Genomic DNA, 20,922 nt, shown 5'->3' on the forward strand with positions numbered 1-20,922 from the left:
AAAAAAAAAAAAAAAAAAAAAAAGAAAAGAAAAGAAAAGAAAAGAAAAAAGGAAAGAAAAGAATAACCCTTAGGGAAATAATCACACAGCTAGAGTTTCTGGATTTGAAGGGTACAAGGACAAAAGGGGATCTCCCAAGTCAGTAGACTTGGGAATAGGATCAACAGCAGGCAGAGCAGGGCCAGAGGAGTATGGTGTGTGCTGTTAAGGGAAGGAGTGCCTGTACTAGCTTCTGAGAAACAACAGCAGAATTGGTGTGTGGGTGGTAGCTAGGCCCAGGAACCCAAGGGGCCCATTACCTGCTGGTAAACAGACAGCACAGGCCTAAGAAGGAAGGGAGGCCAGGATAGGGATCCAGCTGTACCCAGGCCTGGACGATCAGGATGAATCAGGGACCTGCTACCCACCATGACCTACCCGGGGCAGTTTAGTGCAGACTCGGCTTACTTCCATAACAGAGTAGGTCTGATGGAAACATACAGTCTTGTTAGACCAGTGTTATTTCCCCTGTTCTCTTCCACGGCCTCCTCTCAGGGCTGCTTGGGACACCACCAGTGGCACAGGCTGCCCGTTAGCTTCACTATGAGGAGAGAGCAGGGACTTCCCATCCAGGCTGTGGAAGGCACCTGTCTGTCTATGCCACTTGTGAACGACTTCCCTGGCTGGTTCTGATGGCCTGGGTATCTGTAGCCCTCAACCCTGTCAGTGTGGGTGTAGTCCAGTGCTGGGAGGGCAAGCTTGGGGCGGGCTCTCAGTGTTCAAGGGGTCAGGTTTCCAGGGTAACTTGGCCCCTGAGCCCAGCCAGGCTCACAGACCCTGTAACTTGATTCCCCCTTCTTTCCCACTTCGGGCTAAACCTGGGTGTGGCCTGGGCCATTAGCCTTGGTATAAGATTGGGGATGGATGTAGCTGCTCAGGTAAAGGATGCCTCAACTGAATCTACTTGGTTCCTCCATCTCCAAGACCCTCTTCCTCTAGGCTCCTTGCCAGTGACAAGGCAGAGGTCTAAGTAACACTCTGCCTTGGCTGCTCACAGGAGGAAGTAAGTGTGTTCTGAAGTGACTCAACTTGCCTTGAGCTTCACCTTTGGTTTATAGACACTAGGGAGAGCTCACTCCCAAGGCCTTTCTGGGGATGTTTTGCCCACCAAGGACTTGGTGCCTGGGGATGGGATGGGATTTGGAAAGGCTTCCTAGACTCAGAGACAGGCCTTGAAGGCTAGGTCAGATGATGTGGGATTCAGACAGAAGAAACAGCTTGTGCAGAAGCTAGACATTTGACAAAGGAGAGGGAGGCATATGTGATAGCAAATAAAGAGGGTAGAAGCCAGCCAGCCAGCCAAAGGCCTTGAGCACCCAGGCTGGCAGGAGCTGCTGGCCCCTCGACACTGAAATACTATTTATCCCTCTTGCTCTTGATTCGTGCCAGACCAATGAGGCCAGGTGTTTTTCACCCTGGGGACTCTTCTCCACATTCACCGCTCCACTCAGGGTCACAGGTACTTCTGCACTGCTCCTATCTGGGCCCAGCTACTACCAGCTCTGGAGTCATTTGAGGTTGGGGTGCCTGCTAGTTAGAGGCTCCTGGGCTAGTCAACTTCGTCTGTTGATCTGAGCATGAAAGTGGACTGGGCTGAGGATGGGTATGAGATGGAAAGAACTCAGGGAATGAGCAATTAGTGACAACCATGATTGAGGAGCAGCCCTCCCCTCGCCTCCCATGCATGAACACATAGTCACAGGTCCTTTGCCCAGGCTCACTCCTTAGGGCTAGAGTCTGAGGAGGCTAACTGTGCCCATGGGGCCATAAGAATAGGCTTGTCTGTTCTCAAATCTTTGAAGGAGGGTAGGAGAGGGGTAGAAGGCTGGGGTTTAGGTGCTCCCTGAAGAAGGACTGTGTCCTTGTACTCTGGTTCCAACTCTGAATGTCTGACTCCTAGCAAGGGACACAGGCTGCAAAAGAAAGAGGGGACTTGGGGAGCCAGTGAGTGGAGAGGATTCAGTCAGGCTATTCTAGCCTGTGCTTATACAAGGTATCCTTATTCTTACCGTATCCGCTTTAAAGGATGAGATAACAGGGTGGAGGGAGCGATAGTCTTCTTGCTGGGGGCTTTTCAGTCCCAGGTTGAGCATCAGTGTAACTTCACATGAACTGGTATGTGCCTCCAGGTAGTTGGGGTGTGGCAGGCATATCCTTACAGGTTTGCTCTTGCAAACAGGCGTTCACTGATGACAGGGACTGGGTTTGCAGAAGGGCCGTTTCCTGTTATTAACCTGTGTGTGCCACCTCCCTACTCTCCAACAGGTGACGTGGTGGACATTTACCAGCGCGAGTTCCTGGCTCTGCGAGACCGTTTGCACGCGGCTGAGCAAGAGAGCCTGAAGCGCTCCAAGGAGCTAAACCTGGTGCTGGAAGAAATCAAGAGGGCAGTGTCCGAGAGGCAAGCGCTGAGGGACGGAGAAGGCAATCGCACTTGGGGCCGCCTAACAGGTGAGCTCTCCCTGGGATGGGATGGATGGAAGTCTGTAGAATTGGGGGCTGTTTTCAGACCCAGCAAAATCTCACCTGTGCCTGTCTCAACCACCCAGAGGATTCGCCACTGAAGCCGTGGAACGTCTCGCACAGGCACGTACTTCATCTGCCCACGGTCTTCCACCATCTGCCGCACCTGCTGGCTAAGGAGAGCAGTCTGCAGCCCGCAGTGCGAGTGGGCCAGGGCCGCACCGGAGGTATGGGCGTGGCCCGGGAGGGGCGAGTGGCGGGCAGAGAGGCTGTCCCCCGGAGCCCTGTCCAGTGTCACCCCTCCGCGCCCCTGCAGTGTCCGTGGTGATGGGCATTCCGAGCGTGCGGCGCGAGGTGCACTCGTACTTGACTGACACATTGCACTCGCTCATCTCGGAGCTGAGCCCGCAGGAGAAGGAAGACTCAGTCATCGTGGTGCTGATCGCCGAGGCGAGTGGCCCAGGACCTGGGGAATACAAGAATAAAAAACAAACAGAACGACATGGTGGGGGGGAGGGGTGAGCGGGAGAGGGAAGCGTATGTGGGGGGGGTGACAATCAGAATTGTAGTCATAAGTTTCATGCACAAATGAATCAAGACAGAAAGTTAAAAAGAGCCGGGCAGTGGTGGCACACACCTTTAATCCCAGCACTTGGGAGGCAGAGGCAGGCGGATTTCTGAGTTCGAGGCCAGCCTGGTCTACAGAGTGAGTTCTAGGATAGCCAGGGCTACAACCCTGTCTCGAAAAAAAAAAAAAAAAAAAAAAAAAAAAAAAAAAAAAAAAAAGTTAAAAAGAAAGCTGAATCTTTGCGCCCTCTTGTGGAGAAACTGGTTCCCTTCAACACCTGCCTGTATCTCAATAGGCTGTGAGGTAGCCATGACCACAGCTAGTCCCAGCCCCCAGCCCCATCCCACTGGGTACTTAGGACATGGAGCCTCACTCCTGTATATGGGGACATCTGAAGCCCGCACTCCTGCCCGACCCCCTTTCCAGACTATTTGGGGTGCTTGGGGTGCTAGCTAGGTTAAATGTACTTGATCTTCCCACAGACTGACCCACAGTACACTTCGGCAGTGACAGAGAACATCAAGGCCTTGTGAGTACAGGCAACTGGGAAAGGTTGCTGGAGGGAGGATGGTCTGTCTGCCTTGTGGGGGGAGGGGCTTCCCTTCTCAGTTAAAAGAGGGAAAGTATGTGAGGGCCTCGCCCTTTCTGGAGCCCCAGTGCCTCAATTGGCTAGTGGAAGGAGGGGCATCTGCTTAGAGTCAGGTCTGGAGAACTCCCACCTGTCTTTTACCCTTGGAGGCTGCACACCCACTAGGTCTTCCCCCACACCTAGGTTCCCCACAGAGATCCATTCTGGGCTTCTGGAAGTCATCTCCCCTTCCCCTCACTTCTACCCTGACTTCTCCCGCCTTCGAGAGTCTTTTGGGGACCCCAAGGAGAGAGTCAGGTACTTATACTGTGCCCTCAAGAGGCTGTCGGTGTTTGGCTACCATCATTGTCTCCTCGGAGGACCCTGCGTGATGGGTGGGGTGGGGAGTGGGCAGAGTGGGTCCTACTTGCCTCAGTGGCCTCTCTGTGGTAGGCCACTGGAGGTGGAATTGCCTCTGCCTCTGAGGCTCCTCCTCCTGGCCCACAGGTGGAGGACCAAACAGAACCTCGATTACTGCTTCCTCATGATGTATGCACAGTCCAAAGGCATCTACTATGTGCAGGTCAGCCTGAAGCTTTTCTCTTACCTCCACTGAACCCTGTCTGACCTGAGAAGTGAGCCTTGGCCTGCTGATCACTCTTGCCTCCTCTGTACAGGGTCACATTTGGGTGAGGGACCCACTGATGCCCTTTGCCAATCCCGAGTCCCAGCTCCCTTCTATTTCTGTCTGTGCAGCTGGAGGATGACATTGTAGCCAAGCCCAACTACTTGAGCACTATGAAGAACTTTGCTCTCCAGCAGCCCTCTGAAGACTGGATGATCCTGGAGTTCTCGCAGTTGGGCTTCATTGGTAGGCTACTCCTGTGCCGGCCCCACCTGTGCCCCTGTCTACTGTCTCTCAGTCCCAGTACCTTGGCTCACCTAGTGAGCCTTGCTGGAAGTACCCTCTATATGAGGATGTCCCAGGAATCCCAGTCCTGCCCTGTCTTCTTGGGTCCACACATGCCCAAAGTCTGCCCACAAGGATCGCTGTGAGGCATGGTCCCCATAGGGGTGAAGAAATAGGGTTAGCAGTAACTCCCAGCTCAGAGCCTTGCCCCGACTTCTCCCCTCAGGGAAGATGTTCAAGTCACTGGATCTGAGCCTGATTGTGGAATTCATTCTTATGTTCTACCGAGACAAGCCCATCGACTGGCTCCTGGACCACATCTTGTGGGTGAAAGTCTGCAACCCTGAGAAGGATGCGGTGAGCAGGGGATACTCAGGACCAGCACAGGGAGGGCGGGCCCTCAACTGTCAGCTCACACTGTGTTCCCAACTCCGCCTCTATAGCAAGGAGAGGACACTGCTGGCTGAAGAAATCCCCTGGTTATCCTAAGGAAAGGCCCACATCCTTGAGTGTGGGCTGAGCTGAACCCTAAGGCGCCAATCTGTTCACAGAAACATTGTGACCGGCAGAAGGCCAACCTTCGGATCCGCTTCAAGCCGTCCCTCTTCCAGCACGTGGGCACTCACTCGTCATTGGCGGGCAAAATCCAGAAACTGAAGGTGGGGTGTGGTACACGGTGTGGACAGAACGTGGTGGAGGCAGGAGTGGAGGGTGGCACTCATGCCTTCTGTACCCCCCTAGGATAAAGACTTTGGAAAACATGCTCTACGGAAGGAGCATGTGAACCCGCCGGCGGAGGTGAGCACAAGCCTCAAGACGTACCAGCATTTCACCCTGGAGAAGGCCTACTTGCGAGAGGATTTCTTCTGGGCCTTCACCCCTGCCGCGGGAGACTTTATCCGGTTCCGCTTTTTCCAGCCACTGCGCCTTGAGCGGTCAGTGTTCCCTGAGAAAGAGGACAGGGTGAACACCAATTAGAGGCCTCAGCATATATTCCTGGGTCTTTATGTATTCCTTCTATACCATTGGGGTAACTATTTGCCCCATCTGACCACCCCACGCCTCAGTTTCCTTATTGAAGAGCACTACCCATAATAGTACTTCCTACTTTGTAAAGACTTAGGCAGGTAGGTTTTTAATACTTAATGACACCTATTACCACAGTCTCAGGGTAAGGCCCTGGCTTCCTTGCACAGCCTATGGAATGTCCAAGATGGTGCCTAACCTCTCCCAGCACCTGGATACCCATCTAATATATTTCTAGCCCAGGCTTGGCCTTCTCTCTGCTGGGCCTGGACAGTGGGCCTGGGTGGTACATTTTTATGACAGCTCACGGGCCTGCTTGGCGTCTGTAGGTTCTTCTTCCGAAGCGGGAACATTGAGCACCCAGAGGATAAGCTCTTCAACACTTCTGTGGAGGTGCTGCCCTTTGACGTGAGTATGGGCGGGGTGTGGGTGGGAGCTGACAGCGCCTCCTTCTGGCCAGACACTCCAGCCCTGCTGCTTTGCCCTTAGAATCCCCAGTCAGAGAAGGAGGCCCTTCAGGAAGGCCGCTCAGCCACTCTCCGGTACCCTCGGAGCCCCGATGGCTACCTCCAGATTGGTGAGTAGGGCCGGGCTTGTGTGGGTTGGGCTTTTGGGTGTTGCTTTGTGTTTACATCTAGACACTGCGCTCCCACAGGCTCCTTCTACAAGGGTGTAGCTGAAGGAGAAGTGGATCCTGCCTTTGGCCCCCTGGAAGCACTACGTCTCTCCATTCAGACTGACTCCCCGGTGTGGGTCATTTTGAGTGAGGTAAGATCGGCTGGGATGGGACCAAGCAGCTAGACCATCAGAAGTCCCAAGTCTCCTGCTCATCCTGAGCCTGACTCTTCCAGATCTTTCTGAAAAAGGCCGATTAGAAGGCTTCGAAGGGTGCTCTGTGGCCGGCTCTGGAGTCCACCGTTCCGAGGGTGTTGCTGCTACTGCTGCTGCTGCCCCAGAGGACCAGGCATATCCACCCCACCTGGAGGGTTCTGCCTGGCAGGCAGCTCGGGCTGGCCTGGGGTTCACCGCTGGCCCGGAGGCCCCAGAAGCTGGTGCTGCTTCTGCCCGCCGGGCCGCGGGAGAGGCAGGCGGCCCCCACACTGTGCCTGAGGGCCGGCCTGCTGCCGCCCAAAAAGAACTGAACTGAACCATTTGCCCCTGGCCTGTGGTCTTGAGCCAGGCCATTAGAAGAGCTTTTTCTTGGGTGCCCGCTGTGTGCGGTGCAAACACTGGAATGCATACACTACTTTATGTGCTGTGTTTTTTATTCTTGGATACATTTGATTTTTTCACGTAAGTTCGCATATACTTCTATAAGAGCGTGACTTGTAATAAAGGGTTAATGAAGTATGTGTCTCATAGGTGAATGTTCCCAGTTCTGGCCAGGCGTTTGCATGTTGCCTGCCTGTATCATCTTGGGTTCCCAAAACTTGCTGATGGTGGGGGGGATGGGGAAGGGGAAGGCTGGGTCACTGGTGCTGGGAGAGTATTATCCAAAATTGGCTGGCTACTGGCAGGTTACTTGGTGAAGGTGACTTTGACCTCTGTCATGCCAAGGACTAAGTTCCAGACCTTCCTTTACCATGTCAAGTGTCTGTTGGCATACCTTAACATATCGTCATCTTAGTAGGAAGGTCATGACCCCTGAGTCAGTAACTGGGAGTGTCATGCACCCAAAGTTGTGCCTACTTATCCTGTAAGAATCCCCGTCCAACGTGTTCTCAGATCCTCTTGGTCTAGCATCACATTATCCAGCACAGCTATTGCACAGACCTGAGCCCCTGAGTGCCTCAGGGGGATGCATTTGACAATTTCTTTGATATCGTTCCCCCACCACCACCACACACATATTTAGTCCTTAGCATCTTTCTCCCTGCTTGTCTCATATAATAGGATCTTGGTGTGTGTGAGTGAGGGGCACACTGTTGGAAAAGGATTGAGACAGTCAGGGAGTCTGGAACTCACTGTAGCCCAAGCTGGCCTTGAATTTATGCCTCAGCTTCCCAAGTACTAAGATTGCAACTCTGAACCACAACACCTGGCTCATACTGTGGTCATCTCTAAAATAAATGTGCCATCTCCATCCACCCGAGGGCGTTTCCACACATTGTTAGGCCTGTTTGAGAAGCATTTTTGCTGATCAGGTAGGTTAAAAGTCATTTTGAGATGTATTGTCAGTAGGCCTACCCACGTCTGGTCCTCTTCAGGCATCCTGAGGTACACTTGAGAGACCCTATCACAGACTACATTTTTGGCCATGGTTACTGCTGTGTGGGCCTTTGCAAGGGTGTCCTGAACATCTACACTGATCTCTATTTGGAGATCTAGTGCTGATCAAAAACAGGAACCTAGGTCTTAGGGAAAGACTGGTTGGTTCTACTTGTGAAGTCAGGGCTGGGTGTTAGGGACAAGAACGCATTCAAGATAGAATTCAACACCTGAGGCTCATCCTGAGAGGAAGGTGAGCCCAAGTACAGAGAGGTGGGTGAAGGGTGGCTATCTCTGGAAAGAAATGTCAAGGCAGAGGTAGTTGCGCAGGTAAGGTGTTGTCTAGAAGACAGTACAGTGAGAAGGATGAATCCAAGCCTGCCTATGCTGCCTCCCAAAGACTGTATCTGTCTGGGGGCCCTCCAGACTGCGCGGTAAGCGACCCTCTCAGACCCAGAGAATGCAGACGGGACCATCGTGGAAACTTTAATTAAAAACTGGGATTCAGAGGCGGGCACCCCAGCGTTTTGTTCGAAGATTTCCAGTTCTGCTGACTCGGAGGTTCTTCGCCTCAGGCCACCGGCAGGAGCATCTGGAGCCATCTGAAGAGCGCAGCCCGTGACGTGCCGGGGAGGAAGTGGACTAGCAAGCCCAGCGCAGCCATCGCCACCAGCAGCCAAAGTGCGCGCGCGCTCGCGTACAGGGGAGCCAGCCTGCGGGCGGCGCTCAGCGGGAGCGGAGCCAAGGCCCCGCCCCCTCCATGCTAGGACTGCCCCAAGCCTAGGCCCAACCCCTCCAGACTAGGCCCGCCCCGCAGGCTCAAGCCCCTCCCACGTCGGGCTAGACCGGCTCGCTCGGTCTAGGTCCGCCCACCCGCTGTCCCCAGATCTCTTTCCACGAGTCCCCTGTGGCTGATCGCCGCCTCCCACCCTAAGACCCGCGTCCGGGAGCGACCCTCCCCTGCAGTGCTTTCCCGGAAGTCCGGCTAGAGTTACCTGAGCTGCGCCGAGCGCGCGTATCCCTGGAAGTAGCGGAGGCGCGCGAACAGGTAGAATAGTCCGCACAAGGCTGCGGCGCCTATGAGAGGCGAGGCGGCGCGGTGAGCACGCGCTCCCGCTATCCGGGATCACCTCCCCAGACCCTTCTCCCCCCCCCCCCCCCGAGTTCCCCCCCCACGCTGCCCCGCACCTTCGTGGAAGAAGATGCCGGCGATCCAGAGTGTGGCGAGGAACAGCGGAAAGTACTCGCTGCAGTTTACCCTGCGTGGGGTGGGCTGGGTGAGCGCGTGGCCCGCTTGGGCAGACACCCGAACCCGCCCGGACCCGCCGCGCTCACTGGGCTCGGAAGACGCGCTCGAACTCGGGAGGGCCAGAGGTGAGCGGCGGCGACACGTGGAAAGTCCTTCGCGCAGAGATCACCTGTAGGGAGAAGTAGGCTGCGGCCGTGGGGGATGTGGGAGTCAGGTGTGGTGCTCCGCAGACCTGGGGCGGGATCCGTTCCCCAGTTCCCTTCTCCTTGCCTCTCGCAGAGTGACTCCCTTCTAATGCCCTTCTCCCACCTGCCCCATCAGTGGAGTTCAATGGAGAGGCCGTGTAGGCCTGAGGGTTGATTGACTAGGGTGGTGCTCTCCTGAAACACCTGCCGGTGGGAGGGACCTTAGAAGACTTTACTCCTGAACGATTTGGCTTGCAAAGCACAGGCAAATGCCCACCTCCCGTTCTGCAGGTCTGGACCCCAGTCTTTTAGCTCATGAGTAGGCAGTGTATCGGGATAAAATTGGCTGCATTCTTTAAGGAACGAGGAAGCACACATTCTGTGGCTAAGGGGACCCTGGTTTCCCTTCTACAGAATCAGCCAGAAGGGCTCCTGCCTCAGGCCAGAGTCAGTCAAACTTGGGTCTCAGTCCCACCATACAGTGGCATAAATTCTTGTCTTAGTTTCTCTGTTTAGACATCATGGACCCAGCCTTAAATCTGGTAGATACTGTGCTCCAGATTCCTGTACTTGGGACTCTTCCCAACCCAAGCCAATAGCTATTCCACTAGTCATCTCAGTCCCAAACAGATAACCAGTTCCTACCACAAGGCAGGCACCTCAAGTGGCCCCTCAGCAATATGGCCATCCTTCACCTGGTTCCTCTCCGCTGACCCATGCACAGTTTCCTCTGCTCCCCTGTAGACACTCCTTCAGGACTGCATCCCCACTCCAGGGAAGTGGGGACTCCTCAGCTGGGACTTAGGCCCTTCAACACCCAAAACTCCAGTAGTTCTTGAATTGCTTGGACTTTGGTACCAGGAGCCTAGGCTAGGATCTCCTGTCCTTCACCTAGGTCTAGGCCTTCCAGCACCCCAATTCCCTACCCCAAGAGCCTGAAGGACAGAGAATAGGCTGCAGGGGTAGACGATCCACCCACCTTCCAGACAGGAACCAGCCCACCTTGCAACAGAACTCCCACGAGGGTGACTGTAGCCAGAAGAGCCACGTCGTCCTTCATGTTGTCAGCCACAGGCAGAATTAGCTTCAGAGTTCTTATCACCCAGTGTGCACTCAGACGCTGGCCCACGAGAGGAAGAGCCTCAGCCATCCCCACCCCTTTGCAGCAGAGGCGGGGAGGGATGGGGACATGACTGTATCCACAGAGGCAGGGAGCCTGGCCAAGCTGGGAAGGTAGAAACCAGAGCTGTGGACAGTCTGGCCACTCCCTCCTGGCCCTTCTGTTCTTAGACCTGTGATGGCAGAGCTCATGCTGCTCACCCAGACTGGTCAAGCTGTTCACCCAGGCCCCCTCTAGCTGCTCACCCAGACCCCTTCTGATTGCTCATCCATGTTCCCTCTGGCTGCTCACCCAAGACCCCTCTAGCCTTGTGTGTTTCCAGCTACCATGTCACCCAGACCCTGCACCCTTGATAGTTTCCCACTGGCCTTTCAGACCTCCCCTTCATGCAGAGTTTACCCTAGGCTGTGGGCTCCTGGACTCCTACCCCTGACTTCCCCTAACCCAGTGATTACTTAACCTGGATCTGTACCCCCGACCAGGGCTACTCTGTAATGTCTAGTGCTGACTTCCCAACTCCCTATGGCTTCATAACTTGTTGTCCAGATGTCCTCATACACAATGGACCTACCCATGTTCTCGTTTCTTCTGGGCATCCTGAGGCCCACCACCCTCAGAGCCCCACAGGCTCATGAATGATACCTTTTATCCTTTGGGCTGTGGGGAAATACTTGTCTCTAGACTGGTATATTTGCCCAGCATCCCTCTTGGCTCCAGGCACTGACCCTTCCCTTCCTTAGCCTAGTTCTTCCCACACCAGACAAATCTGACAACACCCCCACTGCCAAGCTTGTGGTGGAGACGTGCGTGCCGAGGTCTTGACAGAAGAGAGACCCGGTTCTGGAAACTGCATTAGCAGTCTGGGAAAGGAAACTTAAAGGTATGGAAGCTGGGAACTCTTGTTGTTGAGCCCTGGGGGCCACCTTGTCTGGTGTGTGCTCCTGGACTGCTCTTCCTTTTGAAATAGCCACTTCTCTTTTCCGATGAAGTTGGTTGAGGGAAATTTGGTTAGCAGTGGCAAAATCCAGACCAATCTAGAAGAGTGGACAGAGCCGCAGGTGAAGGGCGTAAACCAGCACAGGACAGGAGGAGGTGCACACTGGGGAACTAACTGCCCAACTACTAAGTCCTAGGCCATACTCCTGTCCCTGCAGCCAGCTTGGCCATATCATGGGCATCATAAGACATCAGGGTTGCTGGGCGGTGGTGGCGCATGCCTTTAATCCTGGCACTTGGGAGGCAGAGGCAGGCGGATTTCTGAGTTCGAGGCCAGCCTGGTCTACAGAGTGAATTCCAGGACAGCCAAGGCTATACAGAGAAACCCTGTCTCCAAAAAATCAAAAAACCAAAAAAACCAAAAAAAAAAAAAAGACATCAGAGCCATCCCTGGGAGCTGTTCTGCTGCCCCACAGCTAGCCTCCCTCCTTGTTGTCTGAGGCCTTGGTTCCTGTGGGCTCCTCCAGAACCCCTTCTGTCTCCTTTGCTCATCACTGCCCTCAGAAGATCTGAGGCTACCCAGCTGGGGCTCTGCAGGTTTCTCAAGGACAGCGTTGGGTCAGCGCTGGTACTTGCATTCCACCAAAGTGTAATAGCAGTAGCTCGTGCTCTGAAATGGAGGAACGGTCAGGACATAGGCCTTCGAGGGCAAGATGAGCTGTATCCTTATGTTCTGTCTTACTTTTCAATGCCCTCTCTCTTGGAAGCTGCCCCATCTGCAGCCTCCTGATCTGTCCACCTGGAAATTCCTGAAAATTGGAACCCAGGGATTGGCATGGTACTGGCAGGCCATGCTCTTATATGCCCATGTGAATAGTGTGCCCGTCAGCAAACGACCATATCTATGTGTCTCTGATTGTGAGTGTGGGTGCTCACGGGTGCAGGCTATAAGCAAGTCTATGTCTTGTGTTACTTTCAGGCTCTGCTCTGCCAACCTTACATTTCCTCTGAGGCCCACATGTCCTCCCATCAAAGTTCATTCTCTCTGGCCTGGCAACAGGAAGCAGAGGCTTGACATCAGCAACTTCTCAGGAAGTCTCTGAGCAGATGTTCAGGGCAGAGACAAGGGGCTTGGTCTCTGACTCCCTCCCTGCATCCTTTGATTCTTCTGTCTTATACTCAGTTTGCCTAGCTTCTGAGGGCTCCACTGGACCTGCCCACCCTCTGACCAATGAGCCAGTCCTGCAGGCACCAGCATCTTCTTCCCTAGGCTCTTCATGGTGCACCCTTCCCTACTCAGTCCTTAAATGGCCCCGAGGAATCTCCTGGATGCCGAGTTCATGGGTAGTAACCTCTGACAGGTGGAAAGGTCAGCGGACCATGAGGGTAGAGGAAATCATTGCTACTGCACTAGACATCAGTCACAGTGCACAGTCAGGTCCTTGACTCTAAGCTGTAAGTAAAAGGTACATGTGTGCCCGTGATTCCTGCACATAGGAGGCTGGGGCAGGAGGATGGAGTCTTAGGCCAGCCTGGGCTACTTAAGAAGCCTGCTTCTATTTTAGACTCACAAAAAAACAGCAGGGGGGCTGGAGAGATGGCTCAGTGGTTCAGAGTGCCAACTGCTCTGCTGAAGGTCGTGAGTTCAAATCCCAGCTCACAGCCATCCGTAATAAGATCTGATGCCCTCTTCTGGGATATCTGAAGATAGCTACAGTGTACTTATACATAATAAATAAATAAATCTGTAAAAAAAAAAAAAAAAAAAAAAAAAAAACAGCAGGGAAGAATTCCCACATGGCCAGGCAGTGGTGGCATAGGCCTTTAATCCCAGCACTCAGGAGATAGAAGCAGGCAGAGCTTGCCAGCCTGGTGTACGGAGCAAGTTCCAGGACAGCCATGGCTACACAGAGAAATCCTGGGCTTTTCCCCTCAGCTGTGATTTGGCTTGCGCCAGAAAGCCCATGGCCATCTTAAAAGATCAAGGGAGGTGTGGTAGTACACTCCCTCAATCCCAGCACTTGCCAAGCAGAGGCAGAGCATTCTCTGTGAGTTCTAGGTCACCCTGGTCTATATAGGGAATTCCAGGCCTGCTAAAAATAAGTCCTCATTACTTGCTAAACATTTTGAAGTATTTACTTATGTGTATGTATGTGTGGACATATATGGGTGGGTGGGCACATTTGCAGGCTCAAAGAAGGCTTCTGTTCTCCTTGGTCAGTCTCTGTATTCCTTTGAAGCAGGGTCTCTCCCTGAACCTAGGGCTCACATTTTCTGAGGCTAAAACTCAGCAAGCTCTGACTTGGAGCTGGGATTGCAGCATGCACTGAACTCCTGCCTTGTAATATGAGTATTGGGAATCCAAACGCTGGTCCTCATGACTATACAACAATGGCTGTTTACTCTGAGCCATCCGTTCTCAGTCCCCAAGATTTTTTTTTTAAAGATTTATTTATTATTATATGTAAGTACACCGTAGCTGTCTTCAGACACACCAGAAGAGGTCGTCAGATCTCATTACCGGTGGTTGTGAGCCACCATGTGGCTGCTGGGATTTGAACTCAGGACCTTCAGAAGAGCAGTCAGTGCTCTTACCCACTGAGCCATCTCTCCAAATGTTTTTAAAGTGGTTTATGAACACTTCTCAGCCTCTGGCTAAGGTCAAGTGTAAAAATGACTTATGGTATTGCTTGCACATTTAGGTAAACACTAAAAATAATTTAATTGTATGTTTATAAAGTTGTTTTTAAAAGCAGTACAAGCCGTTTGTGGTGGACCAGGCTTGTCATCTCAGTATTCAGGCAACTGAGACAAAACTTTGGACTGCATAGTGAATTCCAGGGCATTCTGAGTTACAGACTAAGACTTCTTCTCACGTAATTAAACAGACAAACAAATTAATTAGTTAGTTAATTAATAATGTACTACAAAGGATGTATTCTTTTCATCCAGACCTTCTTCCTCAAATACCACCTTTAAGAAAATTAAGCACTTATCAGCCAGGCGGGGTGACACATACCTTTAATTCCAGCACTCAGGAGGCAGAGGTGGGTGGAATTTGAGGCCAGCTTGGTCTGCAGAGTTCCAAGATAACCAGGGTTACACAAAGGAACCTTGTCTCGAAAAACCAAAACAAACAAAAAGACAACAAAACAAAACAAAACAACCAGTTACCCCAGTAAATTAACACAGATGAATGTGAGCCTGTTCACTAATCTATACATTGCTAGTTTTCATCACCAGAGGCAAGCAAGCTATTTTATATAGAGAAGAGGTTTAGTTAGGGGCATGAAGTCCAAATAGCAGGCTGATGTACGGTTGGACAGGTTGCTGGGGGCTGTCTCCCTCTCTCTCTCTCTCTCTCTCTCTCTCTCTCTCTCTCTCTGTCCCTGTCTCTGCTTCTCTCTCTCTCTCTGCCTCCCTCCCTCCCCTCCCCCCGTGTATGTGTGTGTTTAAAGTTCATGGAGGGAGCATGGACCATATGCAAAGTTCCACAGTTATCCCAGAGTGTCTGCCCCTTTTCTGGTCCATTTTATTTAGCTGTAATGTACCCTTCATTTCCTCCTAAGTAAGACACAGTTACATTCCTCAGTCTGGCTGTTTGTTTTTGCTTAGTTTGTAGGATTACTTTGTAGCCCCGACTGGCCCTTAATGTGTGTAGACCAGCTTGGCCAATTAAGTGCTGGGATTACAGGTGTGCACTGCCATACCTGGCCTTTGTCTTTCATGATCTTAATGCTGTATAGTGTCTTTGTAATCAATAATATATACTGGGTGAGGGGGATGAGGCAAGGTCTTGTATATTCATGTAGCCTACATGGACCTTATACTGAGTATGACTCTTGACCTTTGCTTCTACCCCCCAAATTTTGGGATTGCAGGCATTTGTTACCATGCCTGGTTATATACATTGGTTTGGTTTATTTCATTCTTTCATTCATTTTATAATGTTACACCAACTTAACTTTCTTGCTATAGTTGCTATTTGTTTATGGTGTATAATTACTTTGTATATCTCCAGACTGCATTTATTAGTCTTTGTTGAAGATTATCATCACTTTAAATCTTTAAAATGTATTTTATGTCATCATCATTAAAATGAAGCCAATATTGAATTGGGTGTGGAGCGTACACCTAAAGTCCTGGCACTTGGTGAGAGGAAGGCAGGAGGACCACAAATCCAGAAGCTGTAACTTAGCGAAACCCTGTCTCAAAATACAAAGTAAGAAGCCTATTGGGGGTGAAACTTCGAGTGCTGACCTGGTGTGCACATTAGGAGGAAGAAGGGGGTCCCACTTTGTGAACCACCCTTGCTTAACACCCTCTTGGAGGAACTCAGTCATGGCTGACTCTTGTTGTATCCCAGCTGAGAATTGACACCTAGTAAAAGGTGATTTAGTGCTGTCAAACCAAACTCCACAGTTTTGTAATCTGTGATGATGTCACATGTCTAGACATAGTGTTCACAGTTGACAGGCTCTGAAGGAAGTCTTTCACCCCAGGACCCTGAGATTCCTGCCCATGTGGCCCTGGACACAAACTTCCCTTTTCGCCTTTTCTGACCCTCAGCTGCTTCTTCAAAACCTATTTTTAGTCGTATGCACTGTTGTTATGGCAACACTTTGTCTTCTTTATTCTCTCTGGTCTCCTCTGTAGGGACCCACCAATGGATTTACTCATGTTTCTCTTTTTCTCTCTCTCTTCCCCTCTCTCTCTCTCTCTCTCTCTCTCTCTGCCCCCTCCCTCCCCATATCATACCCCCTCTCTTTTGGTTAGGGTCTTCCAGGCTGGAATTCAGTTTGTAATCAAGGATGACTTTGAACTTTGGTCTTTTTTGCCTGTACCTCCTAAGTGTTGGCATTACAGGTGTTTCCATTGTGCCTGGTTTTTATTTGATGCCAGGGATTGAACCCAGAGTTTCATGCAACTATGCTTCCTAATGAGCTACATCTCTAGCACATCCCATCATTTCACCATAATGAGTCATAACTTGAGTTGAGTATCTTCCCACTAAGACACTCCACCAGGTATGGGTTAGCGTCTCCCTGACACAGGCAGAGTCCCACTTTGGTTCTTTGACTTTCAGATTAATAGGTTTCAGAGGAAGACAGTCAAATAGGATCTCAACTGCTACTCACTATGGGAAGAGTTTGAGCATCCCTGGGTATCTACCAGGGACTGGTTCCAGGACACTTTTGCATGCTAAAATCTGCAAACATTTGATCTTACATAAAATGGGGTAGTGTTTACATATTACTTAAACTCCCATGTCTTTAAACCATGTCTAGATGGCTTGTAATTCTTAACATAACATCAACATTATGTAAATACTTTTCCTCTTTGGGGAAATAATGACCAGAGAAAGAACTCTACGTGTGTCTGGTACATATGCAAGTTTTGGTTTTCTGAATAGCTGTCATTCAAGATTGGTTGGATTCTTATATCTGGAACCTGTGTGGACGGAAAAATATTGTAAGCTGCTGGGCAGTGGTGGCGCACACCTTTAATCCTAGCACGAGACAGAGGCAGGTGGATTTCTGAGTTCAAGGCCAGCCTGGTCTACAGAGTGAGTTCCAGGACAGCCAGGGCTACACAGAGAAACCCTGTATATATGTGTATATATGTATATATGTATGTATATATGTGTGTGTGTGTGTGTGTGTGTGTGTGTGTGTGTATTGTAAGCTGGATATGAGTGAAGGCAAGAGGATGAGTTCAAGGCCAGCCTGGGTTACATGGTGAGACTTTGCCAATGGCAGAGCTCTTGTTTAGAACAAACAAGGCCTGGTTTTGATCTTCAGCACCATAAAAACAAAATTAACAGAACAAAACCCCCAAAACGTTATTGTATCTAGGAAGGAAGACTTAGCATCCCCGTTGAAGGGAATGGGTGGTTCCCATTATGACCTTCCTCTAAGGGTGCAGGGAATGGGTGGTTCCCATTATGACTTTGCTGGAAGGATGCCGAGGATGGGTGGTTCCTATTCTGACCTCAGTTTCTTTACCACCTGGCCCCTGTAAGACTCGGGGAGGCCCTTATTAGCAGTGGGTTTCTGCAGACTCAGCCGAGTGGAGGCTGGGTGCCAGCTGCCAGGGGTGTGTCTAGTCCCGGAGTGTGATGTTCAGCTATTGATGTGGTCCTGTCCCTTCTCACCTAAAACCACCTCTCACTGGACAGTGCCCCAGCCTGTAGCATGAAAAACCTTCCACATTTACAGTCTTGCCAGGCAACTGTTCATGTTGATGTTGTTTGTTTTAAGACAGGGTCTAGCCCATGCTCACCTTGAGGTTTCTATGGAGCAGAGGCTGGCCTTGAGCTCCTGGTTCTTCTGTCCTGATTTATGTGGTGCCATGACCAAACCCATGGATTTATACATGCCAGGCAAGCACACTACTAATTGGGTCACATCCTATTCTGCAACTCCTTTTTTGTTTGGGTGTGGGGTTTTGTTTTGTTTTTGAGACACGGTGTATCTGTATAGCCCTGACTGCCCTGGGACTCAATATAAGACCAGGCTGGCCTCCAACTTGTGGCAATCCTGCCTCTGAGGGCTGGGTTACATTTGTGTCACCCCAGATGGCTCAAGACTAGTCTAATTCATCTATTTCAGAGGAAAGAAACTCTTTAGCATCTGTTTGGGCCATTGCTGTTATAACATCATGTTAACCGACAGGATGGGCAGGCAGTGCCGCATCCACTGGAGGCCTGGTAAGAACAAACATACTGCAGAAAGTGAGGAGCCCTGCACATATTCAGGGTCCCAGGCTTGCTCTCTCAGTTAGGTCCACCTAGCAGTGTCAGATTCCCCCTCAGAGGAAATGTAAGTTACTGGGCTTTTTGCTATCCATCACTGAAAATGGAGCATAAGGTTTGGCCTCTCTGGGTTCACATATGGGAATCCTGTTATGACCCACTTAGACATGAGGGAAGGCAGCCTACTGCGGGTGGGGCTCAGAGCAAGAAAGGGCTTTGTGCCACGCATGATGGTGCACACTTTATTTTTCCCTTTTGAGACAGGGTTTCTCTGTGTAGCCCTGACTGTTCTGGAACTCTCTCTGTAGACCAGGCTGGCCTTAAACTCATAGATCCACTTGCCTCTGCCTACTGAGTGCATGCTGGCATTAAAGGCATGCATCACTACCACCAGGGTATGGTGCACAATTTTTTTTTTTGTTTTTGTTTTTTGTTTTTTGTTTTTTGTCCTAGAACTCACTCTGTAGACCTGGCTGGCCTGGAACTCAGAAAGCCGCCTGCCTCTGCCTCACAAGTGCTGGGATTAAAGGCGTGTGCCACCACTGCCCGGCTTCAAGCTCTTAATTTAATTCTTACCAGTTAACTTTGTGTCTAAGCTAAGGAATGGTTTTTCTGACTTTATGATCATCAGGAGTCTCCCATGTTATCTTATAAAACTCCATAACTGCGTTAACTTTCTGTTGCTCAAGAAAATCAGCTGAGCCAGGCATCGGTTAAGAGCGCTGACTGCTGTCTCAGAAGTTCTGAGTTCAATTCCCTGCAACTACGTGGTGGCTCACAACCACCTGTAACAGGATCCAATGCTCTCTTCTGGTGTGTCTGAAGAGAGCAACAGTGTACTAGTATACTTTAAATAAATAAATAAGAAAGTTAAAGAAAGGAAAAGAAAAGAAAGGAAAGAGATATGCGTAGCACAAACAGTGGAGGCCCAGGTTACTAACCTAGTTCCTATGCTTGCTTTCCTCAAGGGGGAGGAGCAGAGCTCTCACCACGGTGCTCACGAAACAAAGACAGGGTCTGGGAGAGACCCTCAGCAGTGTTACTCTTCCAGAGGACCCACATTCAATTTCTCAAACCCACATAGTAGCTTAGAACTATCTGTAAGTCTTGTTCCAGGGAATACGATGCTCTCTTCTGTCATCAGGCATACACATGGTGCACAGGCACACATGCAGATAAAACACATATGAAGAATAAAATAAATTTAATTTTTTAAAAAGGAAGCAAACAGAGGTAGAGTAGGGGACCGCTTCAAGGTCACATTCCACTGATGTCACTTCCTTCCACTAGGATCATCCTCCTCCAGTTTCTGCCACCTCCCAGTTGTACCATATAGGCTAGTGACCAAGCCTTTATCCCAGGCTTTTGGTAACATTTAAGATCCAAACCGTCAACAGTAATTTTGTCTTTCACATTCGAGCCTGTAATTCACAAGGACTTTGCTTGTGTGTCAAGTTGAGGTTGCATTGTTTTCCCCCTAAACTTTGGGCAACTGTTTGTGGATAAGGTGGGGTGGAGGTTGGGGAGAGGATGCTGGGTATCGTTTGTTTAGATTGTATAGGTATGAATGTTCCAACTGCATGTATGTCCATGCACCGCACACATGCTTGGTGCCTGTGGTAGTCAGAATTGGTAATCAGATCCCTTGTAGCTGGAGTTGTATAGACGGTTTAGAACTGCTATGTAGGTGCTAGAAATCAAACATAGGTCTTCTGCAAGACCAACAAGTATTTATAATCGTGGCGTGATCTCTGCAGCAGCCGGCGCTGGACACTGAACATTGTACATGTTACACAGACGCTCTACACTGAGCCAAACCCCCAGCCCACAAAAGCTTTAAAAACATAATTCTAAGCTTAAAATGTGGAAGAGCGTGACAAAGAATTGCAATCTCCCCCTTTTTTTTCTTTCTTTCTTTTTTTTTTTTTTGGTTTTGGTTTTTCGAGACAGGGTTTCTCTGTATAGCCCTGGCTGTCCTGGAGCTCACTTTGTAGACCAGGCTGGCCTCGAACTCAGAAATCCACCTGCCTCTGCCTCCCAAGTGCTGGGATTAAAGGTGTGCGCCACCACCACCCAGCTGCAATCTCCCTTTAACCCGAGTTCTTATGATTCTACCACAGTTGACACCTACCCTGTCCCCCATCTCCAGGTATGAGCTTGCAAACATTTTTTCCCCTATGACCATTTTAGGATAATTTGGAGGCAAAATGTTCCCTCTATATGCAGTAATATTTTGGTTTGCTGCTCTCAGAAACTGGGACATTCTGTTATCACGAACAAATAACATTGAGACAACAGTGTGACCCAGCAAACCTCAGCCAGACAGTGCCAGTTACTCCAGTCCTGTGCTGTGGGGCAGGGAACTCCAGCGCTGTGAACTGCTTTCAGTTCCATCTCCCCCCAACCCCCAAATCTGTTTTAAGACAGGGTCCCACTGTAGTTCTGGCTGTCCTGAAACTCCCTAGGTAGCCAAGTTGACCCTGAACTCACAGAGATCCACTTGCCTCTTCCTCCAGAGTACCGGGAGTAAAGGCTTGCACATGCCTGGCTCGCTTTTCTCTCTTTTTAGATTTATCATTAATTATGTATATGCATGTGGGTATCTGCACATGAGTGCACAGGCCTGCAGAGGCCAGAGGTGTGGGATCTCCCTGGGGCTAGAGTTACAGGTAATCGTGAACCTTTCGATATGGATGCCGGGAACCCAACTAGGGTCCTCTACAAGAGCTGTAAGCACTCTTATACTGAGCTGTCTCTCCACCCCCTTACTTTGCTGGATGTGCATAGCTGGGTGTGCGGCTCAGGTCCCCTTGCATGCTAAGCAAGCACTCTACCACTGAGCTATACCCCAAGTTTTCCAGCAACTTTAGTGTCCTATAATCTGGAGAAGTGTGTG

General features: G+C 50.6%; 2 protein-coding genes across 5 annotated transcripts in view; one reads left to right on the forward strand and one right to left on the reverse strand.

Moving 5' to 3' along the window:
* The window catches only part of Mgat4b (alpha-1,3-mannosyl-glycoprotein 4-beta-N-acetylglucosaminyltransferase B), a 10,784-nt gene extending 3,862 nt beyond the window's left edge, over positions 1 to 6,922 (forward strand). Inside the window, exons 2-15 of the mRNA XM_031353271.1 lie at positions 2,305 to 2,490; positions 2,589 to 2,729; positions 2,819 to 2,952; positions 3,553 to 3,599; positions 3,843 to 3,956; positions 4,146 to 4,221; positions 4,395 to 4,509; positions 4,775 to 4,905; positions 5,100 to 5,207; positions 5,290 to 5,483; positions 5,904 to 5,982; positions 6,064 to 6,151; positions 6,230 to 6,342; positions 6,426 to 6,922. Of these exons, the coding sequence (XP_031209131.1) occupies positions 2,305 to 2,490; positions 2,589 to 2,729; positions 2,819 to 2,952; positions 3,553 to 3,599; positions 3,843 to 3,956; positions 4,146 to 4,221; positions 4,395 to 4,509; positions 4,775 to 4,905; positions 5,100 to 5,207; positions 5,290 to 5,483; positions 5,904 to 5,982; positions 6,064 to 6,151; positions 6,230 to 6,342; positions 6,426 to 6,449 (1,550 nt within the window). The 3' untranslated portion in view covers positions 6,450 to 6,922. The remainder of the gene's footprint in view (positions 1 to 2,304; positions 2,491 to 2,588; positions 2,730 to 2,818; positions 2,953 to 3,552; positions 3,600 to 3,842; positions 3,957 to 4,145; positions 4,222 to 4,394; positions 4,510 to 4,774; positions 4,906 to 5,099; positions 5,208 to 5,289; positions 5,484 to 5,903; positions 5,983 to 6,063; positions 6,152 to 6,229; positions 6,343 to 6,425) is intronic.
* A 1,321-nt stretch (positions 6,923 to 8,243) lies between these two features.
* Positions 8,244 to 10,429, reverse strand: Ltc4s (leukotriene C4 synthase). Of its 4 annotated transcripts, none has more exons than XM_031351925.1 (5): positions 10,219 to 10,429; positions 9,118 to 9,217; positions 8,971 to 9,041; positions 8,778 to 8,859; positions 8,244 to 8,384 (listed from the first exon to the last, which is right to left on the reverse strand). In XM_031351925.1, exons 1-5 carry the CDS (start codon positions 10,364 to 10,366, stop codon positions 8,354 to 8,356), a joined length of 432 nt encoding a protein of 143 aa, XP_031207785.1. In that variant the 5' UTR covers positions 10,367 to 10,429; the 3' UTR covers positions 8,244 to 8,353. The 4 variants fall into 4 exon arrangements, with proteins under 4 accessions (XP_031207785.1, XP_031207783.1, XP_031207782.1 ...); XM_031351923.1 differs by having other exon boundaries at positions 8,244 to 8,495; XM_031351922.1 differs by having other exon boundaries at positions 8,244 to 8,495; positions 9,118 to 9,200; positions 10,196 to 10,429.
* Between the last annotated feature and the right edge of the window lie 10,493 nt (positions 10,430 to 20,922).

Source organism: Mastomys coucha, unplaced genomic scaffold (genome assembly GCF_008632895.1).
Source record: "Mastomys coucha isolate ucsf_1 unplaced genomic scaffold, UCSF_Mcou_1 pScaffold5, whole genome shotgun sequence".
Classification (NCBI taxonomy): domain Eukaryota; kingdom Metazoa; phylum Chordata; class Mammalia; order Rodentia; family Muridae; genus Mastomys; species Mastomys coucha.